The sequence below is a fragment of the Myotis myotis genome, unplaced genomic scaffold (genome assembly GCF_014108235.1).
Source record: "Myotis myotis isolate mMyoMyo1 unplaced genomic scaffold, mMyoMyo1.p scaffold_m19_p_2, whole genome shotgun sequence".
Lineage (NCBI taxonomy): Eukaryota > Metazoa > Chordata > Mammalia > Chiroptera > Vespertilionidae > Myotis > Myotis myotis.
In genome coordinates this window covers 62,801,010-62,827,561 of record NW_023416324.1, presented here as the reverse complement: position 1 = coordinate 62,827,561, position 26,552 = coordinate 62,801,010, and the positions used below count along the sequence as shown (strand labels likewise).

At 43.9% G+C, this 26,552-nt stretch overlaps 1 protein-coding gene across 2 annotated transcripts in view; it reads left to right on the top strand.

The window, feature by feature from the left end:
* The window catches only part of DDAH1 (dimethylarginine dimethylaminohydrolase 1), a 135,532-nt gene that overhangs the window by 99,547 nt on the left and 9,433 nt on the right, over positions 1-26,552 (top strand). For both annotated transcript variants that reach the window (XM_036349557.1, XM_036349558.1), the window contains exons 3-4: positions 603-676; positions 1,586-1,705. In XM_036349557.1, the coding sequence (XP_036205450.1) occupies positions 603-676; positions 1,586-1,705 (194 nt within the window). The remainder of the gene's footprint in view (positions 1-602; positions 677-1,585; positions 1,706-26,552) is intronic.

The following is a 26,552-nucleotide window of genomic DNA, read 5'->3' as shown; positions in this document are numbered from 1 at the left end:
TTTAGCCCTAGCCGGTTTGGCTCACTGGATAGAGCGTCGGCCTGGGGACTGCAGGGTCCCAGGTTCCATTATGGTCAAGGGCATGTACCTTGGTTGCAGGCACATCCCCAGTAGGGGGTGTGCAGGAGGCAGCTAATCGATGCTTCTCTCTCATCGATGTGTCTAACGCTCTGTCCCTCTCCCTTCCTCTCTGTAAAAAGTCAATAAAATATATTTTTAAATGAATGCACCATTTAACTATTTTTAAGTGCACAGCTCAGAGGCATTAACTACATTGACATGGTTGTGCAACCATCACCACCATCCATCCCAGCACTTTTTCCTCTGTCCCCAAACTGAAACGTTTTATCCACTGATCCCCTTTCTCCCAAGCCCTGGCAACCACTATTCTACTCTCCATCTCTATGGTTTTGAAAAGGTTTATTTCTCTAAGGTCAATAGTTTGAAATCAGATTTGTGTAAAAAGAGCAGAGGATGAGTACACCTGCCTTCTGTGGTGGGAAAGAACGGTGTGATGCTCTAAGCTCATTATTTATAGATTAAGGATCAGGGTGCTGTCACGGGGGCCACCCATTCACTGTGTTCCATGTCATTTATTATAGGCAGAGAATTTTTTGTGGGTCTCTCCAAAAGGACAAATCAACGAGGTGCTGAAATCTTGGCTGATACTTTTAAGGTAGGTGAAAGACTATTTATGCCTGGCACAGAGTAATTCATAAATATTCAGACCCACTGAGCCCAGAGGTCATGAATAATGGTATGTATATGTCACTGGCTTTGCAAACTAATTCCTAATATTTATATGTTTGTTAGAAGTTTTAGAAGCTACCAAATTCAGATTTCTCAATAAATAGCCTTTATTGAGCTACCACAGCAGCAACAAGGTTATCACGGACATCTGTGTTCTCCCAGTATGCAAGGTGTCCCAAAAAATGTATGCACACTTTCTGATAGCTCCATTTCGAAAATGAAATATATTTCAGTAAATATTGCCTTTATAAGTTTTCACAGTGTTTTTATACATTTTGGGGGGACACCCTATAGCATCAGACAACCACTAAGTGTTCATGGCACAATCGATGACTTTTTTTAAAAAAATCTGGCGACCCAATGGACTCTCACCTGCAATGTGGATTTTTCAGATTGGAATGTGCGTGGCTGCTGAAAGCTGTGCTAGGGGTTGCACACATCTTCTCAAGTTCCCTTCACTCTGTTGGCCACTCGCAGGTTGGCTCACCCGACTGCTTAGGACAGGATAGAACCCCCACGAAGCTCTGTTCCCCCTGAAGACGTGAGGCTCCAGTTTGCATAGGATAAGTAGGCATGTCCTTTCAGAGTAGCCTACTCCGTGGATCAACAAACGAAGCTGTTGATACAGTCACACATCTGGGAGAAAGCTGTGCCCTTTCTTCTTAGAAGCAGTCTTCATTTAGCTGGCAATACCAAAGCCTGGGGGCTCCAGCTTTCCTTCCAGATATTCAGGCCCCGGGCAGCCTCCGGAGGAGCACGCGTGATTCAGGCAGGCTTAAGTGGGTTTCAGAATGACTCTGCAATGCCCAACCGCTCGTTTCTATTATTTGCATAGGACTATGCGGTCTCCACAGTCCCGGTGGCCGACACTTTGCATTTGAAGAGTTCCTGCAGCATGGCTGGGCCTAACCTAATCGCAATTGGATCCAGTGAGTCTGCGCAGAAGGCCCTCAAGGTAAATACAAAACGAGGTACCTTCTAGGGAGTGCCTGCCACCTGGTTTTTGTGGGTGGCAGGGAGAGAACAGGCCGGCGCTTGAGCTTTCTCTGACATAACACTGTCATGACTTCTCATTCGTCAGGAACGCCCCGGTGACGAACCATTCTTACTCACACACCAGGTTTCCTAGAAAGGCCATTATTCAGAGGAATAAACATCAACCTCATCAGAGTTATTTCCTCTGGGGAAAAGGAGGGAGCCGGCAGTGGAGCTCCTTGTAATGTTTCTCTCCTCCTAAGTTTGGTAGTTGGTGCACAAGGGGTCGTGATATTAGTCTTACCCTTTTATATATCTGCACTGTTTCATAACAATCTTTTAGCAAGCCATGATCCGGAAGAACCTAAAAATCTGGACTTCCTCATATGTGCTTGGAATACCAAAGTTTTAGGATGGGAACTTTCTCATTTCACGGATGAGAATAGGATAGCCTAGAAAAAACTACGACTTGCCCAGGTCACGCAGCTTGATCATGAGTGGAAGCCATGGATAATGAAGAGACTTTCCATAGTAGATTGCTGTACAGTTCAAAGATACTTTTCTTCTCTAACAAACCTGTGAGTTGATCGGGGCTCTGCAGAAGGGCGAAAACCACTGTGCTCCTTCGTGCTTAGCCCACAGTGGGACCTTAATAAATATCTGGTGAATGGAGAGTGAGTGAACAAACGAATGAATGAAAGACGTAGTATTATCTCCATTTTGCACAGGATAACTAGATCAAGTGACTCACCCCAACTAAATGGCGGGTTAGGACTACCACCCCTTCCTCTCGGTGGTCCTGCTCCACAGCAAGCATGACCTACTGAAGGACCAAAGACAGAAACTCCTCCCAGGCAAAGAGAGGGAATCTGTGTGCCCCAAGGGGCACCGTTTCTTTCTTTTGCCCTTTCGGTTCTTTACTCTTTTACCTCAGGGCTCCACTTGGTACAGTTTGTGTGGGAAGCAGTCATTGCCTCCCACCTGCTGAATTTCCCCTCTGTGTTTTCTGCAATTCCTTTAGCCAGCTCACCTGGCCTTTCTGTCTTCCTTTGCTCAGACTGTATCTTTGATTGTATTTCTAAAACTTTGAACAATTGTTGCTGAACCATCTGGCTCAGAATTTGAATGTGGTGGCTTTTCCTTTGCTTCCTTCTGCTTTATCTGGAAGGCTTTGTCACTTTCAGCATAAAAAAAGGTGGGCCCTGGCCGGCATGGCTCAGTGGTTGAGTGTTGACCTATGAACCAGGAGGTCACGGCTCAATTCCCAGTGAGGACACAGGCCCGGGTTGAGGGCTCAGTCCCCAGTGTGGGGCATGCAGGAGGCAGCTGATCAATGATTCTCTCTCACCATTGATATTTCTATCTCTCTCTCCTTTCCTCTCTGAAATCAATTAAATAAGTACTTTAAAAATAAATAAATAAATAAATAAATAAATAAATAAATAAATAAATAAATGGTGGGCTCTTGAACGAGAATTTGATGAATGGTGTCACTCTGAGGACTCTAGGGAGATTATTTCTCTCCTTATGGACATCTTTCCATGGTATCTTTCCATGCCAGCATGTCTAAAATTGATTAGAAGGGAAGGAGAGGGTGTATACTGTGCCTTTGTGTGGATTAACAGAAAGAACCTCTTCTGGTAGACAAATTAGAAAAAGTAGCCCCATCTGCCATTCTGGGTAGACTTGATCCCTACCTCAAATAGGTTTATTCCTAACTCACTAGGTTTCTCACTAACTCAATATGTTCCTAGCTCAATAGGTCCCTAACTCAAATACTCTGGAGAAACTAACAGGTAACAAATGAAGAGATAATACAAAATGGTTAACCAGCATTCTATAAAAGAGCCCAAACTGTTATTCAGAGAGGAGAAGGTAGCTTTGAGGGTTAGATATTCACAGAGAGCTTCCTGGAGAAAAATGGGGCTAGCCGTGGGTCTTAGTGGGTTGGCAGGGTGGGATTCAGTGAGAGAATGTTGCAGGTGGGGACATGGTAGGAACAAAGGCTGAGCAAAGTACATACATGAGCAGTAAGCAAACTAGCCCACCTAATAAACAGTCTTCTGTGGGCTCCTGGAGATACCGCTGAGGGAGGTGAAGTCTGAAGAGGTACGGACTGAAAAGTGTGGAAGAGGATGTGTTTATGTCCATGATGCCCATGTCTGGGCACCCACAAGGCTCTGGAAACTAGGGTCTATATTGCTTCAGAGACATTGGACCATCATTTCTTTTGGGGGAAAAAAAATTAGAGGGGAAGACCCTGCAGTCAGAAAAGAGGACCATTGATGACCTGGGGGGAAAATCCAAGCCTTTCGAGTTCTCTTTCCTGTTGAGTTCATTCAAGTTCGTGTTAACAGTGATGTTCGCTCTATACTTGAAACCTTCTGTGTCAGAAGCTATAAATAAGCCTCACTGACTATGATCTTCTTTGGAGATCATATTTTCTATCAGCCAAATGTTCTTCCTAAACCATGGGCCTGTGGCGTTGGCCAATGCCACCTGCCATGTCCTAGCATCACAAAAGGTCCTCTTACCTTGTAGCGAAAGCAGGAGGACAAACTGAGCTGAGGACTAATGAGATCCGTGTGAAGGCATGTGCTCAGGTCAGAACGAGGTGGGCTGGTGAAATGCAGATTTAGTGAGCTGAACTGCTTATTTATTTGAGAACAGTTTGGTCTCCTGTGTCAGAACAATCACTTAAATTGACAGTGGGTTAAGTCCTACTACTAATTTTGAGATCTAAAAACTGATGTAGACAGGCAAGAAGACAAATGGGTAGAGACAAATACATCATTTGCAAGTAATGAAAGCATAGCAGTTTTACTTTTTCCATTTCACATGTGCAAATACTGAAATCCAATGAAATGAAGCATTTTGAATGGGATCTTACGGTTTCAGAATAAAATTTCCTGGGCCCTGATTCTCCTCTCGTCAATTGCCCGCTGCACACAACACCCATTCCTTTTCTATTCAAAACCTTTATTTTTATTTTCCTATTATTTTCCCATGGATTTGTTCTAGCTGAGCTTCCCATTTCTACCCGCGCCTGTCCCCCAACTATGCTTCTCATCCCTTTTTCTTTTTCTTTTTTTGCTTGTAACTAGGATCTGCCCTCTCTTAGGAAAGATGTGAGTTTTCCCCTTGCAAACGTTGATGTCTCAATCTTGCCTGTGTAGAGAAGCCGCTGGCCACTTGGGCATGTCTTTGAAGGCGTTTAAACAGAGGTGAATTGTGTCTTCCCGCACCGCACACTGAAAGCTTGATTATTTCCCAAATCTGTCACTGTTTGCAGAGTGCTTGCTTCCTCCAGAGTCTAAAAACCACTTCTTTCATATTTATGCCAAGCTGAGAGCCCACGGGTTTTTTCTTGCATTCAGAACACTTTGTGATGGCTTGCAGTCTATTCTTGGTTGATGAAGTGGCTTCTTCGGTAGCTAGTCATCGTACCTGTCTGTAGATTTCATAGTGTGTGCATTGGCTATTCCAATGAAATCATCTATTTAAGAAGACTTTAGCTACTCTCTGCTAAAAAGCCTAGAACACATTTAATACAGGGTACATTTAATACACATTTAGCGCAAAGTGTATGTAATACAGGGAAGGGAGAAAGGAGGACAATTATTACTGCATTTTACTGTTGATATGGGAGCTGGAGGTTAGGTTGATTGAACAAATTCCTAAAGATATTTGACATGCCCTAGATGGTTTGGCTCAGTGGATAGAGCTTTGGCTTGTAGACTGAAGGGTCGAGAGTTCGACTCTGGTCAAGGGCACATACCTCGGTGGCAGGCTCATCCCCGCCCAGGTCAGGGAGTGTGTGGGAGGAAACCAATCGATGTGTCTCTCTCACATTGATGTTTCTCTCTCTCTCTCTCTGTCTCTCTCCCTCCCTTCCATTCTCTCTAAAAATTAATAGAAAAGTATCCTCAGGTGAGGATTAACAACAACAAAAAAGATATTTGAGATGAAGTCTTACCTTAGAAGTATGATTATCTAAACAAAATTAGTCTTTAGAGCAATCTGCCCTTTCTATCGTTTTTGTTTTTCTCCCAGATTTTCCATCATTCCTTCATACCCCTGGGCAATTACCACCTTCACCTGCCTCTCCAGCTAAAAAAGAAGATAGTGTCAGATTAATTCATGCACAGGCAATAGACATACTTGTATCTTGCAGAAGAAATGCTTGCCTTCTCGGAGACATGAGAATCTAGCTGCTGCACAGCTGGAACTCCTGCTCACAAATAAAATTTGAGCAAAATAAGTCAATCTCCAAAAAACACGTACTCTATTATTTCATTCATTTAAAGTTAAACAAGGGACAAAACTATTCTATGCTATTAGCAGTCAGACTAGGGGTAACTTTAAGAAGAAGGAAGGGAGTCATGGTCCAAAGGGCCACTTTGTGTATTCTACTTTAACTTTTTAAGTTTAGAAAAACATATGTGTATTATATTGTTGGAAGTAGGCTCTGCTTAACTTAGAGAAATAACTTTCCAATAGGTAAGATCTAACTCTCAAACCTCTACTTTACCTTTTATGTGATGCTTGTCTTTTCCAGACTAGCCTGTGATTTTTTTTAACTAAGATTTTTTTAAAAAAAGACTGAAACTTTGTACCCCTTGACCAACATCTCCCCATTCCCCTTCCCCAGCCCTTGTGCACCTTAAATACATACAATTTTTAATTGTTAATGATACCTTAATAAAGCCAGGGAGGAAAAAAATGGCATGGTAAAGAGTAGATTTGCCCCGCATCTCACCCATTCTTTTTCTAGATGCATTCCAAAGGAACCTGGATTAATATCATGCTCTCTGTGGCTGGAGGATGGATTATAATTCCTGCCTTCCAGAGGGACTCACAGTAAAGAAGTTTAACTCAATTTCCTTGATAGCATTCAGTCCTCCAGTAAATTGGCAGGGCGGGGGGGGGGGGGGGGGGGCGGGTGGATAGGACAAAGTGGGAGTCAGGGAAGTAAGTGGGGAGGGGAGTGACCCTTAGCTAAAACTTTCCTGAAGCTACTCAGATGGGGAAGCTGCCGACCTACCAGAGCTCGAAGTTGGAGTTCCAGGGGCTGTGGTCCAGACAAGTGGGGGGGCTGTGCCACCTGCTGGCCAGGCAGCAAGAGGAGCATTCATTCCCCTTCCTCACCCCACGCGGGAGACCAGTTCTCTCCTTTGGAAAGGCAGTTTTGTTTAGTGGCCTTTTTGTTATTATTAATAACGCTATTCTTTTGTGTCACAAAGAATGATTATTTTAAAAAAAATTTTCGTAGAAATACTAAAAGGATGTGGTAAGAAAAGAATTATGGGATCGCCACTCCATTGTTGTCTCTTTGTCATGTAAATGGGCTGAAATATAGTAAGTAGAATTCCAGCAGACGTGCCATTTTAAATTAAAATGCTCGTACTGCATCTCAATGAAGCTGTCTTTAGGTTTCTTATCTACTTCCTGAAATAACTAACTGCATCTGTAAGATTCCTTAAACGAGGACTTGGGGTGCTTTGCAACTACAGTAATTTAAATTGCATAGCCCACAGCGTGATTTTCTTTTGAATGAGTACATAATAGAGGTCACTCGGTATTTCCTCTCGTTTTGACTCAGCTTCAGCCTTGGTTCTGTGTCCAAAAATGTCCATGTTATTTTATAGATGGCCATGTAAAAAGTGAAGGTGGAAAAACCCTCAATGTGTTTTGGTTTTGTATGCTTTTTTATTGCCTGGAATTTCCTTTAATGACAACTGGAACAGCAACAGCAAAAAAAACAAAAGATGGAATGAGAGTTAACTGGTATCAACGGGGTGAATGAAATGGAAAAATAAAGACTTTGAATGTTTAGTTGTTGTCACAGGGAAGCATGCTGTGTAGCCACAAGATTTCCCACATTGGGTCTCTGCTATGAAAGGCATACTAACAATCCCATTGCCCGTTTAATTTAGCCATATTATCTGGTTGTCTGTTCCAGTTGTATGTGCCAGATCCAAAAAACAATGATTTTAAAAAAAAAAACTACCATGTCTGAATTTAAAAATTAACATAAAACTAAATAGGCTTTGAGTTTGTAACAACTGTTTATGCTCCGCGTCCTGGCAGCAGTTGCTTATCTGACACTGTTCCCAGAGCTGTCTGCCAACAAGACTTGGAGAAGGGGGGGGGGGGGGGGGGGCGGCGGTGTGCACGGAAAACAAAATGCGTTGGCATAACAAGGCAATAAATAATCTGAAGCTCTGGTACCAAAACAGCCATGCTAAATTGCAGCCCTAGTCTCAGGACAGGAAGAAGGCAAAATTGGCCAAGTAGGAGAAAGGGAATAATGTTATGTTTTTCCCCTTGAGCTTACAAGAAAAATGTCAGGGGGGGGGAATTATTTATCTTTAATCTTCACCCGAGGATTTTTTTAAAATATATTTTTACTGGTTTCAGAGAAGAAGGGGGGGGAGAGAGAGAGAGAGAGAGAGAGAGAAACATCAATGATGAGAGAGAATCACTGACCAGCTGCCTCCTACACGCCACACACTGGGGGCCAAGCCCACAACCTGGGCATGTGCCCCTGACTGGAATCTAATCTGGGACCCTTTAGTCTGCAGACCAACACTCTATCCACTAAGCCAACCAGCTAGAGCCCGAGGATATTTTTTATTGATTTAGAGAGAGAGAGAGAGAGAGAGAGAGAGAGAGAGAGAGAGAGAAACATCCATGTGAGAGAAAAACAGTCACCTCCCCTTCGATCCCCAACCTAGGTATGTGCCCTGACCGGGAATGGAACCTGCAACCTGTTCACTGCACAGGACGATGTTCAACCAACTGAACCACCCAGCCAGACTGAAATTATTTATTTTTAAAGTGCTGTTTATTTTGTCTGTTATGTGATAGGACATCAAAAATTATTCCACAGACTCAATGGGAGGTTGTGGGGGAATTCAAGCATCTGTTGGGTATATGGCCTTTTAAGGGGCCTTTTGATCCAAGACTCTTGCTTACAAAGGATGTTGCGAAGTGACCTCCTGAGAGGTGGGTTTACAATCACCGGAGGGACTTCTGAAAACACCCTCCCCTGGGCCTGGCTCAGAAAATGCAGCTGTTCGGGGCCTGGGGCTGAGCCCAAGCACCCTCATTTCTTAAAAGCTCCACAGGTGGTTCTGGTGCCCAGACTAAGTGGAGAGCCACTGCCTTCGAGGATTCCTGCAACTTCTACAAGCTTCTGCCTCAGAATGTACCCCCACAGAAACCAACCACGGCGGGCTATAGGAATGTCATAGGAAACATCCAAACCTGTAGAGAATTTCTGTGAGTTTATTTGAGCCAAACTGACAATTCCCAGGAAACAACGTCTCAAGGGATTGAGAAAATGCTCTGAAGAATGGCAGTTTTGCAACTCATTTTATACATGAGAATTGAAGTAGGAGATATAAGGGGGTCACATGAAATCCATTGGTGGTAGATTAGGGAGGCGGGAGAAAGCAAAGCAGGGAAATCTCTGGAGTTGGATTAAAAGTAAAACAGACACATACTTCTTCTGTATTGCTGGGTGCAGGATAGTTAATACTTATCATGTACAGCACACAGAGATGGTTCTTGGGGGAACAAGATAACACTGAGGTGTTCCACAGTCCAGTGCTTTGGTGTGGATGGGTCTGTGTGCCCTGAGGGACCTGGAAAAGATTACATTTCAAAGGTATATTGTCTTTTAAAAGATGACAGGTCCACTTAAGGTAAAGATTGACCTTGGTCAAGGAAGCTACAGGCCTAGGACATGACTACGTGCCGTAACCGCTTTTAGTTAGAAATGTGTATGTTCAGACCATCCTGTGTGGTTGCTTTAGGTTCTGAGTTTGTAGGGCCTGCCATGCGGGCCTCCTCTGAGCTTGTCAAGTTTAGTAGTGGCCCCTTTTCTCATCCACTGGTAAAAAATAACATATTCCAAGTAGCAGTCAGAGTAGAGAAAGTATCCAAATTAAAGCCATAGGAAGCTAGGAACTCCTTACCTGTTTTGCTGCCTAGAGTTCAACATTGTATACACTTGAAATGTAATACCTAGCTGGGTGACCACTTGGGTGCTGTCGTTCAGGAATTTGGTCTGCTAAAATTCCTTGTTAAAATAGTCTGAGTTACCAAACGTCGCTAACGTTATCCCTATCTGAGAACAGGAAATTTCACTCATGTTTCTATATCCCCTCCCCCACCACAAACACACATGACCTGATCTTAACGTGTAAAGATGTGTTCCAGAGGGAAACAATGGTTAGACTGCATGCCATTCCTGATGCCAGAGAAGGACTTTTTTTTTTTAAATAATCCTATGTTGATTCCACTAAAGAAGCACAATGGTCCAGAGGACAAAGCAGAGAACTTAGAATCCCAGGTCACAGCTGTCCTCTGGCTCTGCCTCCAGCGCTCCCTGTGTGACCGTCTCCTGTACTCAGGCTTGTCCTGAAAAAACAACGTTGAATCAGCCTCACTAGGGAATGAGAGCTTCATTCCTGCCCGTTGGAAATCCCGTGGCATGCGGTCAAGACAAAAAGACCGTGTCGTGAACCCGGGGTGTAAAGCGCTTGGCAACAGCAGCCGTCGTTTAATTATGAAGCACGGTGATGAGGACAGTTCCCAAGTGGGTTCACCACAGGCCCTTGACCACTAGTATCGTGCTTTCAGGGGCTGTGGGTGATGGGAGACTGTGCTTAGCTGACCATCTTCATGCCCGTTGGGGGAGAGAAAACCACAGTGACTCCATCCTAGCTAGTTCCACTTCTCTCTGAGGAGGCTGCAGTGACATATTTAACTATTAAATTGGATACCTAACAGATAACATCATTTTCTAATCTATATATATAAAAAGCTAATATGCTAAGTGTCCGACTATCCATCCGGTCACTATGACGCACACTGACCACCAGGGGCAGACACTCAATGCAGGAGCTGCTGTGACGTGCACTGGCCATTTACAGAGAAACGGCACCACAGACCTGGCGCCCACAAAGCAACACTCAGCTTCCCCCAAGTGGGACACAGGCCCTGCCACCATCCCAAAGCAATAGCCCACCAAATCGCAGCCGATACCGCTGAGACCCCATGGCGCAAAATGCAGCCCACAGTCCAGCCCAGCCCGAAAAATGGTTGCTGTGGGCACCAGGCAATGACATCATGTAGCTACGCCTGGCTTCCTCTCCCTAGCGACTAGCCTCTTTGGGGTTTCTTCAGCCCAGGAACATGACTTGCTTTATGGCCAGGTACAAACATTTTACACTGTAACCAAATGTCTGTGAAGCGTTTTCCCATGCCTCTTCTCATTTGATCCTCACAGAAGTCCAGGAGTAGGTAGATAGGAGACTCAGTGGAATCCCATTTTCTTTTCATTAGCCAGAAAACAGAGATTTAGAAAGTTTAGAAACTTGACCCAACTGAAAAGAAGTAAAAAATGGTGGACCTTGCAAATGACTTCAGGTTTTCTCACTGTGCAGAATATAGTCAAACACTGCTGCAGTTAAATATTTTACCCTTTTTTCTCCCTGTGTGATCTATAATAATAATCTGCTTCGTGTTGATATTTACTACTGTGTTGCTGACAATTACCTGAAAGAGAAGTTGGGGTGTTTCACTGGGCTGGAAAAAGTTTAGCTAAATTAGAAAGCAGGTCTCATTAAGCAAGTTGATCTATATATATAAAGCTCTCACTGGCGCCAATCTCACATGTGTGTTTCCATCTGTCATTGTTGATTGTGAATTTGGTTGACACTTCTGTTATAGAGAAAGAGCAAGTAGCAATATTAAAATATTTCTTCTTATTAATTTCCTTTCAATGTGCACAAATTCGTGTACCAGGCCTCTAGTTCATACATAAAAATCTGATAGGAAAAAGAGGTAAGGTTTCCAAAACAGTTTATTACTGTCTCTTCAGCAAAAAGAGTTTTTATTAGGCAATTGAAAACTGATCCCAGTTGAGCTCAGAACGGGTTTCTCCGGCAGGATGCGGCAGTATTTACTGTGTCACAGCAGCTGTGTGAAGGGGACTGTCCTCCGCACAGGGGACACTGCGATGGGTGAGGAATAGTCTCCGTCCTCGGTGCCCCTCCAGCTTCACCAGGGAAACAGGATGGGACAGGTCAACACTGTCACCCTGGTGGGTGGCTCAGTTGATTGGAGTATCGTCCTGTACACTGAAAATGTTGTGGGTTCCGTTCCTGGTCAGAGCACACACCTAGGTTGCAGGTTCAATCCCTGGTCGGGACAAGTGTGGGAGGCAACCAATCAATGTTTCTCTCTCACATCAGTGGTTCTCTCTCTCCCCTCCGCCTCTCTCTTCCATTCTCTCTAAAAATCAATAAAAACACATCCTCAGGTGAGGATTTAAGAAAAATTTCGTTTAAAGATAAATCCTGTCACAGTGTAAATGACTAACAAACGGTAGAGGGGCCTGGTAGGGGTGTTGGGATTCTGAGGAGGGAGTGGCCACAAGAGGCAGGAGGCAAAGTCTAAGTGGACCTGCATGAGCAGCAAGCCCTAGACTGGCACGGCGGAGGAGTGGCTGTTACAAACAGGACAATACGCCCTAACTGGTTTGGCTCAGTGGATAGAGCATCAGCCTGGGGACTGAAGGGTCCCAGGTTCAATTACAGTCAAGGGCATGTACCTTGGTTTCGGGCACATCCCCAGTAGGAGGTGTGCAGGAGGCAGCTGATCGATGTTTCTCTCTCATCGATGTTTCTAACTCTCTATCCCTCTCCCTTCCTCTCTGTAAAAAATCAATAAAATATATTTTTTTAAAAAACAACAACAGGACAATACCCTTTCTATAATCAAAAACAAAGGCTAGAACAAGGGTGTATGCAGGGAAAGAAAGAACGTGAAGGTCCAAGATATAAGATGGTCCTGGTTCAAAGGCCAAGGAATTAGGATTTTCTTATCTGCAGGCTGTGGGGAGCCACTCAGAGTTTTTTTTAGCAGAGGTGTAAAAGCTGAAGATCCTTCAGAAAGATCTGTTTGTCCTTCTGGCTATAATGATCTAACAGACAGATTAGGAGGGATAATACTAGTCAGATACAATCATGAAGTCCATAAAGGCAAGGAGGTCTGGACCAGGAGAGCAGCCGTGAACATGGAAGAGCCATGCAGAAGCTGAGGTCATTTAGAGGAGTAGCAGAACATTGTGACCCATGGGCTTGAAGGGGCAAAGGAGGAAGGAGTGGAGCCACCCTTTGGCAGGTATGTATAGGTAGAGCTCTTGTTGTGTACCAGGTACTGTACTAGGCCCTGGGGGTCAATGATGAACAACATGACTTCAGAAATGACTACCAGATGGGGTGCCTTTGGTAAAATTTTTGGAAAAGAGTGCAAATGCTCCCTGGCACCTCATCTCCACGGGAACAAACCATAGAAAACGGGTGGGCAGGATTTTACTGACCTAGATTCACATTTTGGGAACTGAGCTACCCTCAGACACATCCACCTGACAGCAGCTCTGGTAGACATCCGATGTCTAAGCCCGTCTGCCACTAATGAGGTTGGCTCCCATTTCAGTTTCCATTGGCAGCTGTGGTGGCTCATCCGAATGTGGAGTCTCTGTCCTTTACCATCCTCCATTTATTTTTTATTGTCTTTATCTACTCACTCTCAGGGCACACCAGAAAAAATCGCTTTCGCATTTCATGCTCTTCATCTCCAACAGCATCCTTTTGTTTCTTGGCTGAATTGAGTTGGCAAAAGACCGAAAAAAAAAAAAAAAAAACACAGATGGTTTCTGCCTCGTGGGCTAAAATTGTGCATCACAGGATGACCTGTGTGACCCTCTGGCCCATGCCAACACCAGTACCCATGATGCTGAAGGGATTAGGAAATGTGTCAGTTGAGCTGGAGGGAGGATGGTTGAGTTTTGGGTTACTGTTTCTCCGTGAAAGTCACATGTATTAAATGCTTTAGGTGTTGATGAGCAGCATCCTATTGCTTGGCTGAAGGTTAATAAGTGTGTGGTAAAACATAGACACTAAATCAGAGGTGACATTTTAACTGTGAATTATTCTGCAGCCTCTAGGGAGAACATCCACATGGCCTGATACAATGCTGGGATTTGGACCATCCTTAGAAATAACGGCAAGTGTGAGAAACAGAAATAAATTCGCCACCACTTTCCTGTAAAGCCCTTCCACTCGCATTGCCATGCTCTTAATAAGCACTTACTGTTTCTCCTTGTTTTCATCTTTCAAAATGTCAGATGGGTCCAGCAGCCTTTCAGAACATTTCCAAATCTATTTTGTATTTGTGGTCACTGGATACTGTGGTTGGGGCCCCGTGTTACTCAATCACTGTCTACAAATGTCAGAGTCGGCTTTGGAGACAGGTTACAGCAGCCATTCCCTTTTATCTCTTTCTGCGGTGGGACCAAGTTCAAAGTTGTGACCACGTAGGCAGAGGTGACTCATGGTGCAGAGTGTTGAAGAACCATTTAGAAGTTAGATGAAAGGTGTTGAATCTATGCCATCTTGTGCATTTTTCCAGTCATTGATTTCTTTTCATCCATACCTTGGCAACTGATAAGAGCTCGACATAGGTTAGCTAACAGTAGCTGTAGCATCAGTAGCAGTAACAATTCCTTTTAGGCGTGAATATCATGTTAATTTAACTTGAAAAGTCTAAGCAAGTGGTTTTCAGACTTCAGTGTACCCAAGAACGACAGGGAGCACACATTTGAAAGGCACATCACATTCCTGGGGTTCACCACGAGAAATTCTGACTCAGGAGACTGGGAAGGCGCCCAGGAACCACGGCCTGATCCGGAGCAGGTGATCCCAGACCACACTGAGAGGGGCACTGGCTCTGTCTGGGATGCGCCTGGCATCAGTTCCTACACTAGAGTTTGAGGGCCGGGGAATACAGTCCTTTTCCAAACGTAAACTGTTATATTCTTGAACAGAAAATGCCACCTAATATCATTCAGAGCAATATTATATTGAGTAATACAACTGGCCCTCCAGAGGAATAGCTCTCATGTGGAAGAAAGCCATACAGGATTCTACCAGGTAACTGAAATACAAAGGCCTGTGAAGAGCTAACTTTTCTCTGAAATGCTGTCTTGTCAGGGAAATGCTTACAGAATAAGTTGCTTATCATGTGCTCCATCTGGTGCCTTTCTCTCTGTTGACAGCATTTGCATATGAACATGCAGCGTCTCTGCAGCGAGGGCTATGCCCTCATTCTCATTAGGCACATGGGCCCCGGGACTTGAATGGAAAAGTCTGTATTCCTTTCCAGCTCTGGAGTCCTGTGGCTTGAAAACAAGCATGAAACTAATTCTTCAAGTGGGAATAGTGGAAGGAGGAAAGAGACCCAGAACTCTCTTTGGATAAAAAGTTTGGTCCCTTCCCTGAGCTTATTGAGGAGAATTTGAGAAGGGCCTCTTGAAAACAACCAAAGCTGGTTAAAGTTGAAGACAGAGTGGCCAGGATGCCCCACGGCTCTTCTCTGCTCTTCCCTGAAGGTTGAGCTCTAAGTGAGTGTGTCTTACAGGAAATTGCATCAGGAGATTTTAGGAAGATAAGATTTTAAGTTGTTGAAATGTACTGCTAAGAGATCATTCATTCATTTTAACACTCAGCAAGAACACAGCCCTGGCTGGTGTGGCTCGGTTGGTTGGAGTGCCCTCCCGTACACCAAAAGGTTGTGGGTTCGATTCCAGGTCAGGGCACATGCCTAGATTGCCGGTCGGGGCATGTACAGGAGGCAACCGTTTGATGTTTCTTTCTTACATTGATGTTCTCTCTCTCTCTCTCTCAAAATAATAATAATTTTTTTAAAAAAAACCATATCCTCAGGTGAAGATATTTAAAAATGTTTTTATGTATTGAGCACCTACCACATGCCAAGTACTACTGCAGAGGGCCAGCAATGTGACTGTGCCTCCCTGGAAGCTTTTCCGTAATCATCTAATCACCTGTATTTCTGGGAAGACTTGGATACCTTGACTCAATTCAAAGAGTATGACAATTGCCTAAAGGGGCACAGGTCAAAATATGTACAGTGGCAATGTCAAAATATATATCACTCTCCGAATCAGTTGATGACAGTCAGCTAGTCACCTTCTCCAACTTCCATTCCACCCTCCCTTCTTTATGAATTGGACCTGGAGTTTTAGATGTGCACATTGCCACTTGGAATAAAGTCCACATTTCTCAGCTTCCTTAGTACTGGGGATGGCAATGAGCTTAAGTATTGCTTAATGAGATTTGAAAGGGCATTGTGCCATCTCCCCTTCCTGAATCTTGCTGCTTGAGAAAGAGGATGTGATGGTTGGAGCACCAGCAGCTATTTTATATCACGAGGACCAGGACTGGGTCCCAGGTATGGCAGAGCAAAAAGCTAGAAGGATCCTGGATTTCTGATGACTGTCAAGTCACTACACCAAGTATGTCAAACTCAAAGGCTAACATTGGCCAAATAAATGAGGCATGCAGCCTCGGGCCATGAGTTTGACATGCTTGCACTACAGTACTCAAAACTCCCTTCACATGAGAGAAAAACAAACATTTTTAAGTCACTTTGGGAGGCAGGTAGTTTCTGTTACAGTCTAATTTAGTCCTAATTGATAAAGGCTATCTGCCTTCACTAGTCAAAAACAGAAAATCCAATTCAGGCTGACCAAAACAATGACAGAGATTTATTGATCCATGTAGGTCTGAAGTAATGCAGATGTTAGGTTTGATCTGTCTGCTCCATGATGTCATTGGAAACCAGATCCTTTTATCTCTCTGCTCTTTCACAGATGGGCTTCATTATGAAGCTGGCTCCTGCTCAGGGGAGCACTGTGGCTGCCAGCAGCTGCTGGCTACATGCTTCCTCCCCACATTCAGGGAGGGGGCATCCGTCCTTCAGATCTTATCCACTCTCATTAGTCCAAATTGGTCTTCTGCCCAATTCCTGAACCAGTTCTAACCTTAACCTGGGAGCTCCAGTCCCCCGACTGCACTGTCACGTGGGCATCGCAGCAAACTCACAGAGCCACTGTGGCATAGTTTAAATTTTCAAAAAGGACAGATATACCTGTCACATAGCACACACAATTCTGCTATTAAGTTGTTTCGACCTAACTGCTTAATAAGCAAAAGTGTTAGATTTGAGGTTTCTGGGGGCATATTTTGTTTATTTGTTTGGTTTGGGGTTTTGGGGGGAGTTGTTTTTTATTTTTGCTGTTGTTTTTACCTAGAAGCACCATAACCATATAACTGAGACTCTACAGGTCCTGTGCGTCAGTCCTGGAGCCAGGGGTGGAATTAGCTCCTCCCCAATTATGTGGGCTGCAGAGGAAGGTATGAATATATACAAATGAAACTTGGGGTAGTTACTGAGAAAGCAGGGAATTGATGTGTAGGATGTAGCCACAATGTCCACTAGACCCTTAGATCTACATCCTCAATTTCTCTGAGGGGAGAATTGCCTTTGTTTAGGAAATGATAATCCTTTGGGGTAAAGGGACCTTTGTAGGCTTGGGATCAGCAGGAAACAATACAGCAAAAAAGAAAGCAAAACTGTCCTTCGTTAGAAACAATAGGAATGTGGAGATAACGAAGCAGAGAAGAAAGGGAGTGGGGAGAGGTCCGAATTGGAAGCAGAGTAGTCAAGTCTATGAATACACCAGTGCTTAGTATTCTCTGTGTTTATGTAACTGCAATCCTCCAACCTGCCAAACCTGAGAAAAGTCTGTAACCCAAATGGATAGGGTTTTTTTGAGGCAATCCAGGAATGACTGTGTATGCTGACCTGGTTTACAAGGGATAGCACCTGAAAAATACATATCTCCATATAGATCTAATTCAGTGGAAGCTGAGCCAGAGAAAACAGGAGAGTATAATCTGCCTCCTTTCTTCCTCCCGCCTTCTACCCCCTAAACTGGTAGAAATTATTAAGAGGTCACAGAAGAGTAGTTCTCAATCCTGTCCACATATTCCAGTCACCTGGGGGAGTGTTTAAAAAGAAAAACCAGCCCATGGGGTCCAGTGGCTCAGTGGTTGAGCTTCGACCTATGAACCAAGAGGTCATGGTTTGATTCCCAGTCAGGACATATTCCCAGGTTTCGGGCTCGATCCCCAGTGTGGGGCATATGGGAGGCAGCCAATCAATGATTCTCTCTCGTTCTATCTCTCTCTCCTCCCTTCCTCTCTGAAATCAATAAAAATATATTTAAAATAAAAATAAAAGAAGAAATACCAATGTTTTGCCTCACTCTGGGCCCAATAAATAAAAAATCTTTATGGTTGGGCTCAGAAATCTGCATTTTTTTTAATGATCCCCAGATTATTCTAATTTGTAGCCAGGGTTGAGAGCCACTGGCCCCTAGGACATTCCATCAATCAAGAAATAGAGGTGCAAGACAATCTTATCTGACCTTGGAGAAGAGAGACCCCTTAACTTGGGAGTGAAGGAGGGGGCTATGGAAAAGCTGACAGTGTCCCTCTGGGCCCCACTTCAATCCCCTCCACCAAACCAAGACCAGTGGGAAAGGCCTGGACTGATTCATGAGACCTGGGATCATCCTCACTGCAGTTCACTACCTTTTTGTGATTTAGGTAAATCATTTAACTTTTCATCTCTGAGCTCCTGTAAAAGAGAAGTGGGCTTGATAATACCCAAATTCCTGCCTAGTTCTCAAATGTAGAATTCTTAGTTTTCTAAAAAACGACACCACTTTCCTGGTGCTCAGATTATGTTATTAACGGTCACTGTATGACACTATCAAAGGCCATATCCAGACAGAAGCCAAGGTTTCTCTTCCCATGTCAGAATGTAAAACTTGAAATGCAGGGAGCCCAGTAACTCCCCACACAAGAGTAGGCAAGGTGGGCATGCTGCTTTCTTCATGAGCCATGGTTTAGTTGTAGTCATTTGCAGGCGATTTTGGTTTCTCGTAAAAGGTATGTGGGGACAACAGCTGTTCCCTTAAACTCTAATCCATTTCCTTTCAGGGATCTTATTAAATCAGAGGAAGAATAGAAGAGTGAACAGTCTACTTATTTGGAAGTTTGATTTCTTTCTATTTCTTTTTCTATATTTCTTCTTATTTCCCATAAGTATCTACTCTTCTCCTAACCTATGAATACATTTTATGGCTTTCTCCTAAAGACAGTGCTTCTCACCAGAGGCAACTTGGCCCACCGGGGGCATTCAGCAACATCTGGAAACATTTTAAAAATATTTTTAAAATATATTTTTATTGATTTCAGAGTGGAAGGGAGAGGAAGAGAGACAGAGAAACATCAGTGATGAAAGAGAAGCATTGCCTCCTGCCTGCCCCCCACTGGGGATCGAGCCCGAAACCTGGGCATTTGCCTTTGACTAGAATCAAACCAGGACCCTTCAGTCTGCAGGCCGACGCTCTATCCACTGAGCCAAACCAGCTAGGGCTGGAAATATTTTTGTCACAATGTGAGGGGATGGGGGAATGGATGCTACTGGATAAAGACCAGGGGTGCTGCTAAATATCCGACAATGCACAGGACAGTCCCCAACACAAAGACTTATCCAGCCCAACATGCCAGTAGTGCTGTGGGTAAGAAACGACATCCTAAAATATGAAGGAGATCTGTCAACCTGTTTCACAGAAGTTTCCATTTGTGAGCTTATCAGAGCAAGGTGCTTCCCCCTGACACATTTAGGGACAGCAGTGACTGACAATCAAGTAGCCCATGCCAGCAAGAGTGTTTTTCAGTAGCAGGGAATGGAATAGCTACATGCAGCCCCAATATTCATTGGTTTTTTGTGTAACATGTTATTTTCATGCATCGGAACTACTGAGTATACAATGGGCAAAAATTTCAGAGATGTGAAATACTCACAGAAATTGAGTAACAAAGCCACATGTAACTGCTCTCAGGGGTGCAAAACCTCCAGGGGCTTTCGTTTGGCCATTTCTCATCTCTCACCTTGGAGCCTGCCCCTCTGCTGCTCTAGGAACATAATGCATTGCCACCCACTGTCTTTTCCCATTCCCAAAGACTTGGCTCCTCTTTTATCTACTAAAGAACATAATAGCTAGCTTTGCGGAAACCAGCCCATAGAGTCCAGTAGCAAACGCAAATGGCTTCAGGGCCAGATCTTCTCTGTCTAAAATGTATTTAAACACAAACTTTTAAAACTATATATATGTTAAATAAGTTGTATGTATAAGAAAAATTAGCTTAGAGGCTGCCAGTTCGTGGGCTCAGAGTCTAGGCTTTCAAGGGATATTAGCAATGTGGTAGTTTGGCATGACAAGAAAAGGTGAGCATTTGTAGGTTGACTTATCCGGGCATCAAATTCTGGATTTACTGCCTTAACATGTGGCCTTGAAAAAATTACTGAATTTCTCTGAACCTGGGTTTTCTCATCTATAAAAGTGGGTTGTTTTGCAAAATGAGTGTAGAATAGGTGAACCATAAATAAATGGAAAATAGTTCAAAAAATGCTCCAGCTGTTTCTTGTGGTAGAATGTCCCAGGGGAACCTGAGAGATTGCCAAGCCCCCAATACCCAGAGTTTACTTTTGGATGATGAGGTTGAGGGTGCAGTTATCTGGGGAAGCATAACCAGGACATGACTTCAATAGCCAAGGAGGCAGCTGTCTACAGCGCTGACATACAGGGACTGGCAAAAGCAGGCTTACAGTTGTTTGTATGGAGAAAGACATGCAGGTTATGATTATTACAATCACTTTTTTAACTCATAAGAATGTCACTCACATACATAAACCTACTTTTGCCCACCCCTGTACAGAAGATGAGAAGAAGACTGTGGGAGACTTGCTTCTGCCACAGAGCTAGGCTTAGAGAATTCATGGGCAGGGGTTTGAAGGGAGGGCAGGATCCCAGACTTTGCATCTGGAAGGGGTGCTTTGGTCTGACTCTCTTTCCTTTCTACCCCTGAAATTAGAAACTTAGTGCTGTGACCCACCCAGCAAGCCTCTCTTGTTCCTCCTCCCCGTGCCCAGGGCCCAGAGAGCTCAGAGTGTCCCCTTACAGTGTGGGGGGTTCTCCCAGCCTTCTACAGAAACCTTTGTTTTTGAGGGTTCCTTCCAGAAATGGTTCGTGTGATTTCTGGCTGCAGTTTGAATAACAGAAATCTTTCCTCCACATATTTAGTGGGTCATGTACTGAGCATAAGCAGCCATTCCAAATATGAGAGAGAATTGAAGGGGATATCCGCCATTGAAAGTATGCTCAGATTTAACCAAAAAGAACCAAGTAACCTCATTCTTAGAATCTATACAGCCCATCAATTTAGACAGGATGTTTAAAAGCCACCTCTCTCACATTCTGCTCATTTTGACCTGATTTTCAGAAGGACTAAGAAAAATGAAAACATGATATTGATTCTAAAATGCTATCCATAGCTCTGTTGACTCAGCTTTAAAAGGACTGCCTGGGCTTCATGCCTACTCTGTTGTCAGGCTCTCAATAAGTGCTTGATGGATGGATATAAATGCATGAATGATTTTAGATACCCAGTAACAATGAAAGTGTGCTTGAGTATCATATATTGTATATCTCAATAGGATCTATAATCAGTTGTTTTCAATATGGGCTCAGTTTTGATATGTTGACATGGGTACATACGTATATTTCATAGAAAAATCCATCACGAGTATGCCACAAATGTGCTCTGAATTTCCTAAATATCTCTAAATACCTTCTATATAGCTTTGCTTCAATATATGACCAATAAGTCCTTCATTGTCCTGTGAAACAACATAGCCTAAGAATTTGTTTTTAAATAATTGAGGTAATACAAAAAAGCCATGAGTAACAAACAAGTGGGCGAACAGAGCTGCCTTCCAGTCCGTTGGATGAGAAAATTCCCAGAAATGTTGGGAACTGCCGGAAATGCCTGGCTGTTAATGCATCCAGCCATGTAAATCCTCTTGGGCTGAAAGCCAGACATTTCCCACTCTGCTCTGTGACAGCTCCACTCTGGGGAGCGAGGCTGGTTCCTCCAGACCAGCAGCTGCGTAACAGACCACGGCGTGGCCAAGATGATCCTCAGAGCACTTCCTCTCCATTGCGTGCCTGCTTTGTTGAGGAGGTGCCTCTGATAGAAGTGAGGTTGGTTTTCTCTTTCCTGCCAGCATACCCTCCACATGCTTGTTCTACCTTAAACTATGGATTATCATCTCCTGAAGGCAGAGCCTGCGACTACATTACCTTGGCATCGTTTTCCCTTTCCCACCTCCCACCGCCAAGGTGTCTACCCCAAAGGAGAGCCTCCATCAAGGACGTGGAATTGAACTGAAAACCAATTATATCCAACCCCAATAGTATTTACTATGCTTTACACAACGTGGAGCAATTCCTTTGAGAAATGGCAGAAGTCAGACAGGCATTTAAAGCAGCATCTTCTCAGATCCTCCCCAAAGCCCTACAGAACTGCTATGTATCATCCAAAGTTGGGGACTCCTGGGAAGTGTGTGGTGCTGTGGAAGGGTTAGGGCTTTCCCCTTTCAGTTCTGTCTTGAGGGCAGAGTGTGAAGCGCAATGTACCATCCCTGTAGTTAAAAGAACACTTTACAGCCCAGCTGGTGAGGCTCAGTGGTTGAGCATCAGCCTATGAACCAGGAGGTCATGGTTAGATTCCCGGTCAGGGCACATGCCCGGGTTGCAGGCTTGATCCTCATGGGGGGATTGCAGGAGGCAGCCAATCAATGATTCTCTCTCATCATTGATGCGTTCTTCTCCCTCTCCCTCTCCCTCTCCCTCTCCCTCTCCCTCTCCCTCTCCCTCTCCCTCTCCCTCTCCCTCTCCCTCTCCCTCTCCCTCTCCCTCTCCCTCTCCCTTTCCCTCTCCCTCTCTCTCTCCCCCTCCTCTCCCCCTCCTCTCCCTCTCCTTTCCTCCCTGAAATCAGTAAAAATATATGTGTGCGTTGTTGTTGTTTTTAAAAAAAGAACACTTTATATAGAACCCTGGAGCAACATACCTCCTTCATCCTTTTATTAGGAAAAAATGTTGGAACATGGAACTAAACAGCCCAGCAGCCCATTCTCAGGGTGTTTGAAATGATGCTCATCTTTTAACAAAGGCTTCCGTGCGTCCCCAAAGTGAAAACAAAGCGTGTCCCTCCACCTCGCCCTGGCTCCTCTTTGGGAGCCCACGCTCTTTGAGGTGATGCCCTGCCAGGCAGGCCACACGAGTGCATCCTCCCAGGGCCCATTTTAACACGACAGGGAAAGGTGTTAGAGAGACGTACATCTCCTGAATCTTTCTCTGTGCGTTTGTTCCCCTCTGAATGGTGAGCACTCTGCGTGTACATGTACACGTATCTCCTAAACCCAGCTATAAATAAATGCAAGCTGTCTTATTCAGACAATAGCAACATACAAAAGAAAGGAAAATAATCACTCTGACAGGAAAAGAGAAACCTGTTCTTTGTCCCAACAGACAGAATTTCTCTGTGTTTAAAATAAACACCTTTAAATGATGATGAAAGGAGGCTTGATTTGGGGTGGTGAACACACAGTACAATATGTAGATGATGTGTTATAGAATTGTACACCTGAAACCCATATAATTTTATTAACCAGTGTCATCCCAACAAATTCAATAAAAACGTTTTAAAAATAAATACCTTTAACTCTTTCATGGAAAAAAAAAAGCATTTCCTGTTTATTCTCTGTAGTTACCACTTCCTAAATCCTTTCCATTTAGAAAGACTATGCCTGACATAGCTTTTGCATTTTTTTTTCTTTCCACAGTTAAGCAGAACCACTCACTGTTCCAAATGGGGCCTGTTCTATTATTAAAAGTCATTTCTTCTGGCACACTTTCTAACCTGTCTTAAAATGATAACCCTGGGGCCTTGGTAAATTAATTGAAAAACTTCTCCTTAAGTGGCTTTGGTGGTTTGTTAAGACATTTAGTTTAAGAGTAACTCTCCGTAGAATTTATCAGTGAATTACTTTATGTATTCCCAGCATTAAATTATTTCCCCACTAAGGAAATTATAATTCTTCACAGTAATGAAAAAAAATTAAACTATCCTGAAATAATACTAAGTTGAACGAAACATGGTGTGTGTGTGTGTGTGTGTGTGTGTGTGTGTGTGTGTGTGTGTCCTGCCATTTAGTCTATTCCGACTCCTGGCAACCCCAAGGTGATGGCTGATGTCCACAACACCCTGTGCTCGGCTCCTGCAGACTCCTGCCTATGGAGTCAATCCATCTCGTATTTGTTCTTTCTCTTTTCCTGATGCCTTCCGTTTTCCCCAGCGTTGCCTTTTCCAAGGAACCCTGCCTTCTCACGGTGTGCCTGAAGTTGGACAGCTTCAATTTTGTCATCTTTGCCTCCAGAGATGGTTCAGGCTTAATTTTCTCTAGAGCCCACTTGTTCATCTTTGTGGTGGTCCAGGGTATCGGTAGAGCTGTCCTTGAACACGATATTTCGAATGATTACTAGCCCTTATGCCAGTAATGTCAGGAATGCTTCTACTAGAAGGTATAAATTATAAATGTAAGACCCAGAAAAGAGAGAAACACTAAAGAGTGAGGAAAAGCAGTGATTGAAATATCAAATAAATGCCTTTAACTGAAGAACAGTGCAAACACATAGGAACTGGCATGGGGGTAGGATTGTTCACTCAAGGAGGAGAGGGTGGGAAGTGGGAGGGAGCGTGGAGAGAGCTGGAGCCCAAGTAAATAAGGCACAGGGAAGGGAAACACACAGTCTCCATTATGTTAACAAAACTGGGCACTTTCAGAGGTGGGCACAACCTCGGAATTTTCGTTTGTTCCCTCACTGATAAACAAGAAGTCAGCACCGATAACAATCCTTGGTAACACTTCCTCTGGAATGTACAACATTCCATGTTTCTGCTTCATAGTCACCACCGGACATGCATGAGTCAGACTGAGAGGCGGGAAATGTGCCCAGGCTGCTTATGGGACCCTGGAAGGTATAGTCGGCCTGTGGGGTATGGTCTTGCCATACTGCTTTCTCCTTCAGCTTACCTTGTACATTATGATTTCTTTATCTATGAGAAAAGAAGTGGAATGAATCGCCTGTAGACCATGAATTGACCTGGTAGCTAGTCTGAACGTGATAGACCAGAATATGCTACCCACAATTCTCCCAACTGCTTAGAACATTAAGTCAAGGGAAAGATTAGATTTTCTGGGTTTTGTTTTTGTTTGTGTCTAGGCTCGACCAGGTAACAGCTATACATACCATGTTTTAAGGATTTCTGTGAGGCCCTTGGATCCCTGGGGTTCACCTTAGTAGACCTCTAGCCCAGGGAATTGTCTCCTTACTGGCCTGGATGAAATCCTGAACTCCTGGGGTGAATTAGGTCCAATCCCTGTGAATGATGACAGGCTGGTTCTGACTGCAAACATAAGCAAATGTGGCCCACCTTCCACAGGACACAGTGAGCAGGGATTCAGTCATCATGCAGTCCTCGCCCCTGTACCAGGAACGAAGCATGCTGGTCAGACGGACTGAGAGTAACTACTGAGAAGTCACATAAATCCTAGCTTCTCTCCTACAGTTGGAAACAGCCCATCTGTATTATGAGGAAACCAATCTGCCGTTTGAGTTCCTGTACCATTTTACTCAGGCAGGGGTTAAAGCTGACAGAGGCACATGTGTGCAGTTTGCTACACACAGAGTTTTTTCTTTCTTTCCTTCCTTTGCTTTAATGCTTTTAGCTGCTGTGCTCTCTAGTTCACCCCAGGTCCGCAGTTCCTTATTGTCTTACATCCCAAGACATCTGGGTTGGGAGCACAGGTTATAGCCCTTCTGTACAGCATGCAGAAAAAGACAAACATGGGCTCATTGATTTTAACCTGGTTTACTTTATGTAATGAATTGTATTTATATCTCTGGACATAGACCATATCTTGTTTTTCTGAGCGAATGCAATTGTTCACGTAAGAATTGATCACTTAGTCCAGTGGTTCTCGACCTTCTGGCCCTTTAAATACAGTTCCTCATGTTGTGATGACCCCCAACCATAAAATCATTTTCGTTGCTACTTCATAACTGTAATGTTGCTACTGTTATGAATCATGATGTAAATATCTGATATGCAGGATGGTCTTAGGCGACCCCTGTGAAAGGGTCGTTCGACCGCCAAAGGGGTCGTGACCCACAAGTTGAGAACCACTGGCTTAGTCCATCCCAGTGTGCTCCCAAGGTTCCCTATATCCTTAGAAATGAATGAAGAAATGAATCAATTAGGTACAAACATTTCAATCACCTGCTATATGCCAGGTGACCTGCAGGAAACAAAGAAGGAAGAGTGCTCACATTTATTACACACTTAATATGTGCTAGGAACTTGTGCTGAGCACTTCGAGTGCATGATCTGTTTTGTTTTGTTATTTTTATAAAAAATAAACTTAGCCCTAGCCAGTTTGGCTCAGTAGATGTAGCATTGGCCCATGAACTAAAAGATCCTGGGTTCAATTCTGATCAAGGGCATGTACCTCACTACAGGCCCCATACCCGGCCCTGGTCAGGGTGCGTGCAGGAGGCAACCAATCAATGTGTCTCTCTCACAGTGATGTTTCTCTCTCTCTCTCTGTCTCTCCCCCTCCTTTCCATTCTTTCTGAAAATCAATAGAACAATGCCACGGCTGACCGGCAGACTCTGAGCGACGGATGAATGATTACTCTGACACACATTTCTGTAAAAGAGAGGCTAAGGGGCTGTTTTGCTTTAGAAGCAAATAGCCTCGATTGTCTGCTTCCTTGGGCTTGTATTGTTAACAACAGCTTGAACTAAAATTAACTATTAGATACAATCAGCAGAGTAAGTATCCTTGAGAAAGCACCTGCCTCTGTAGTGTCTTTCAAACAAGGACATTTTGAAGTCTACACATAAAGATTC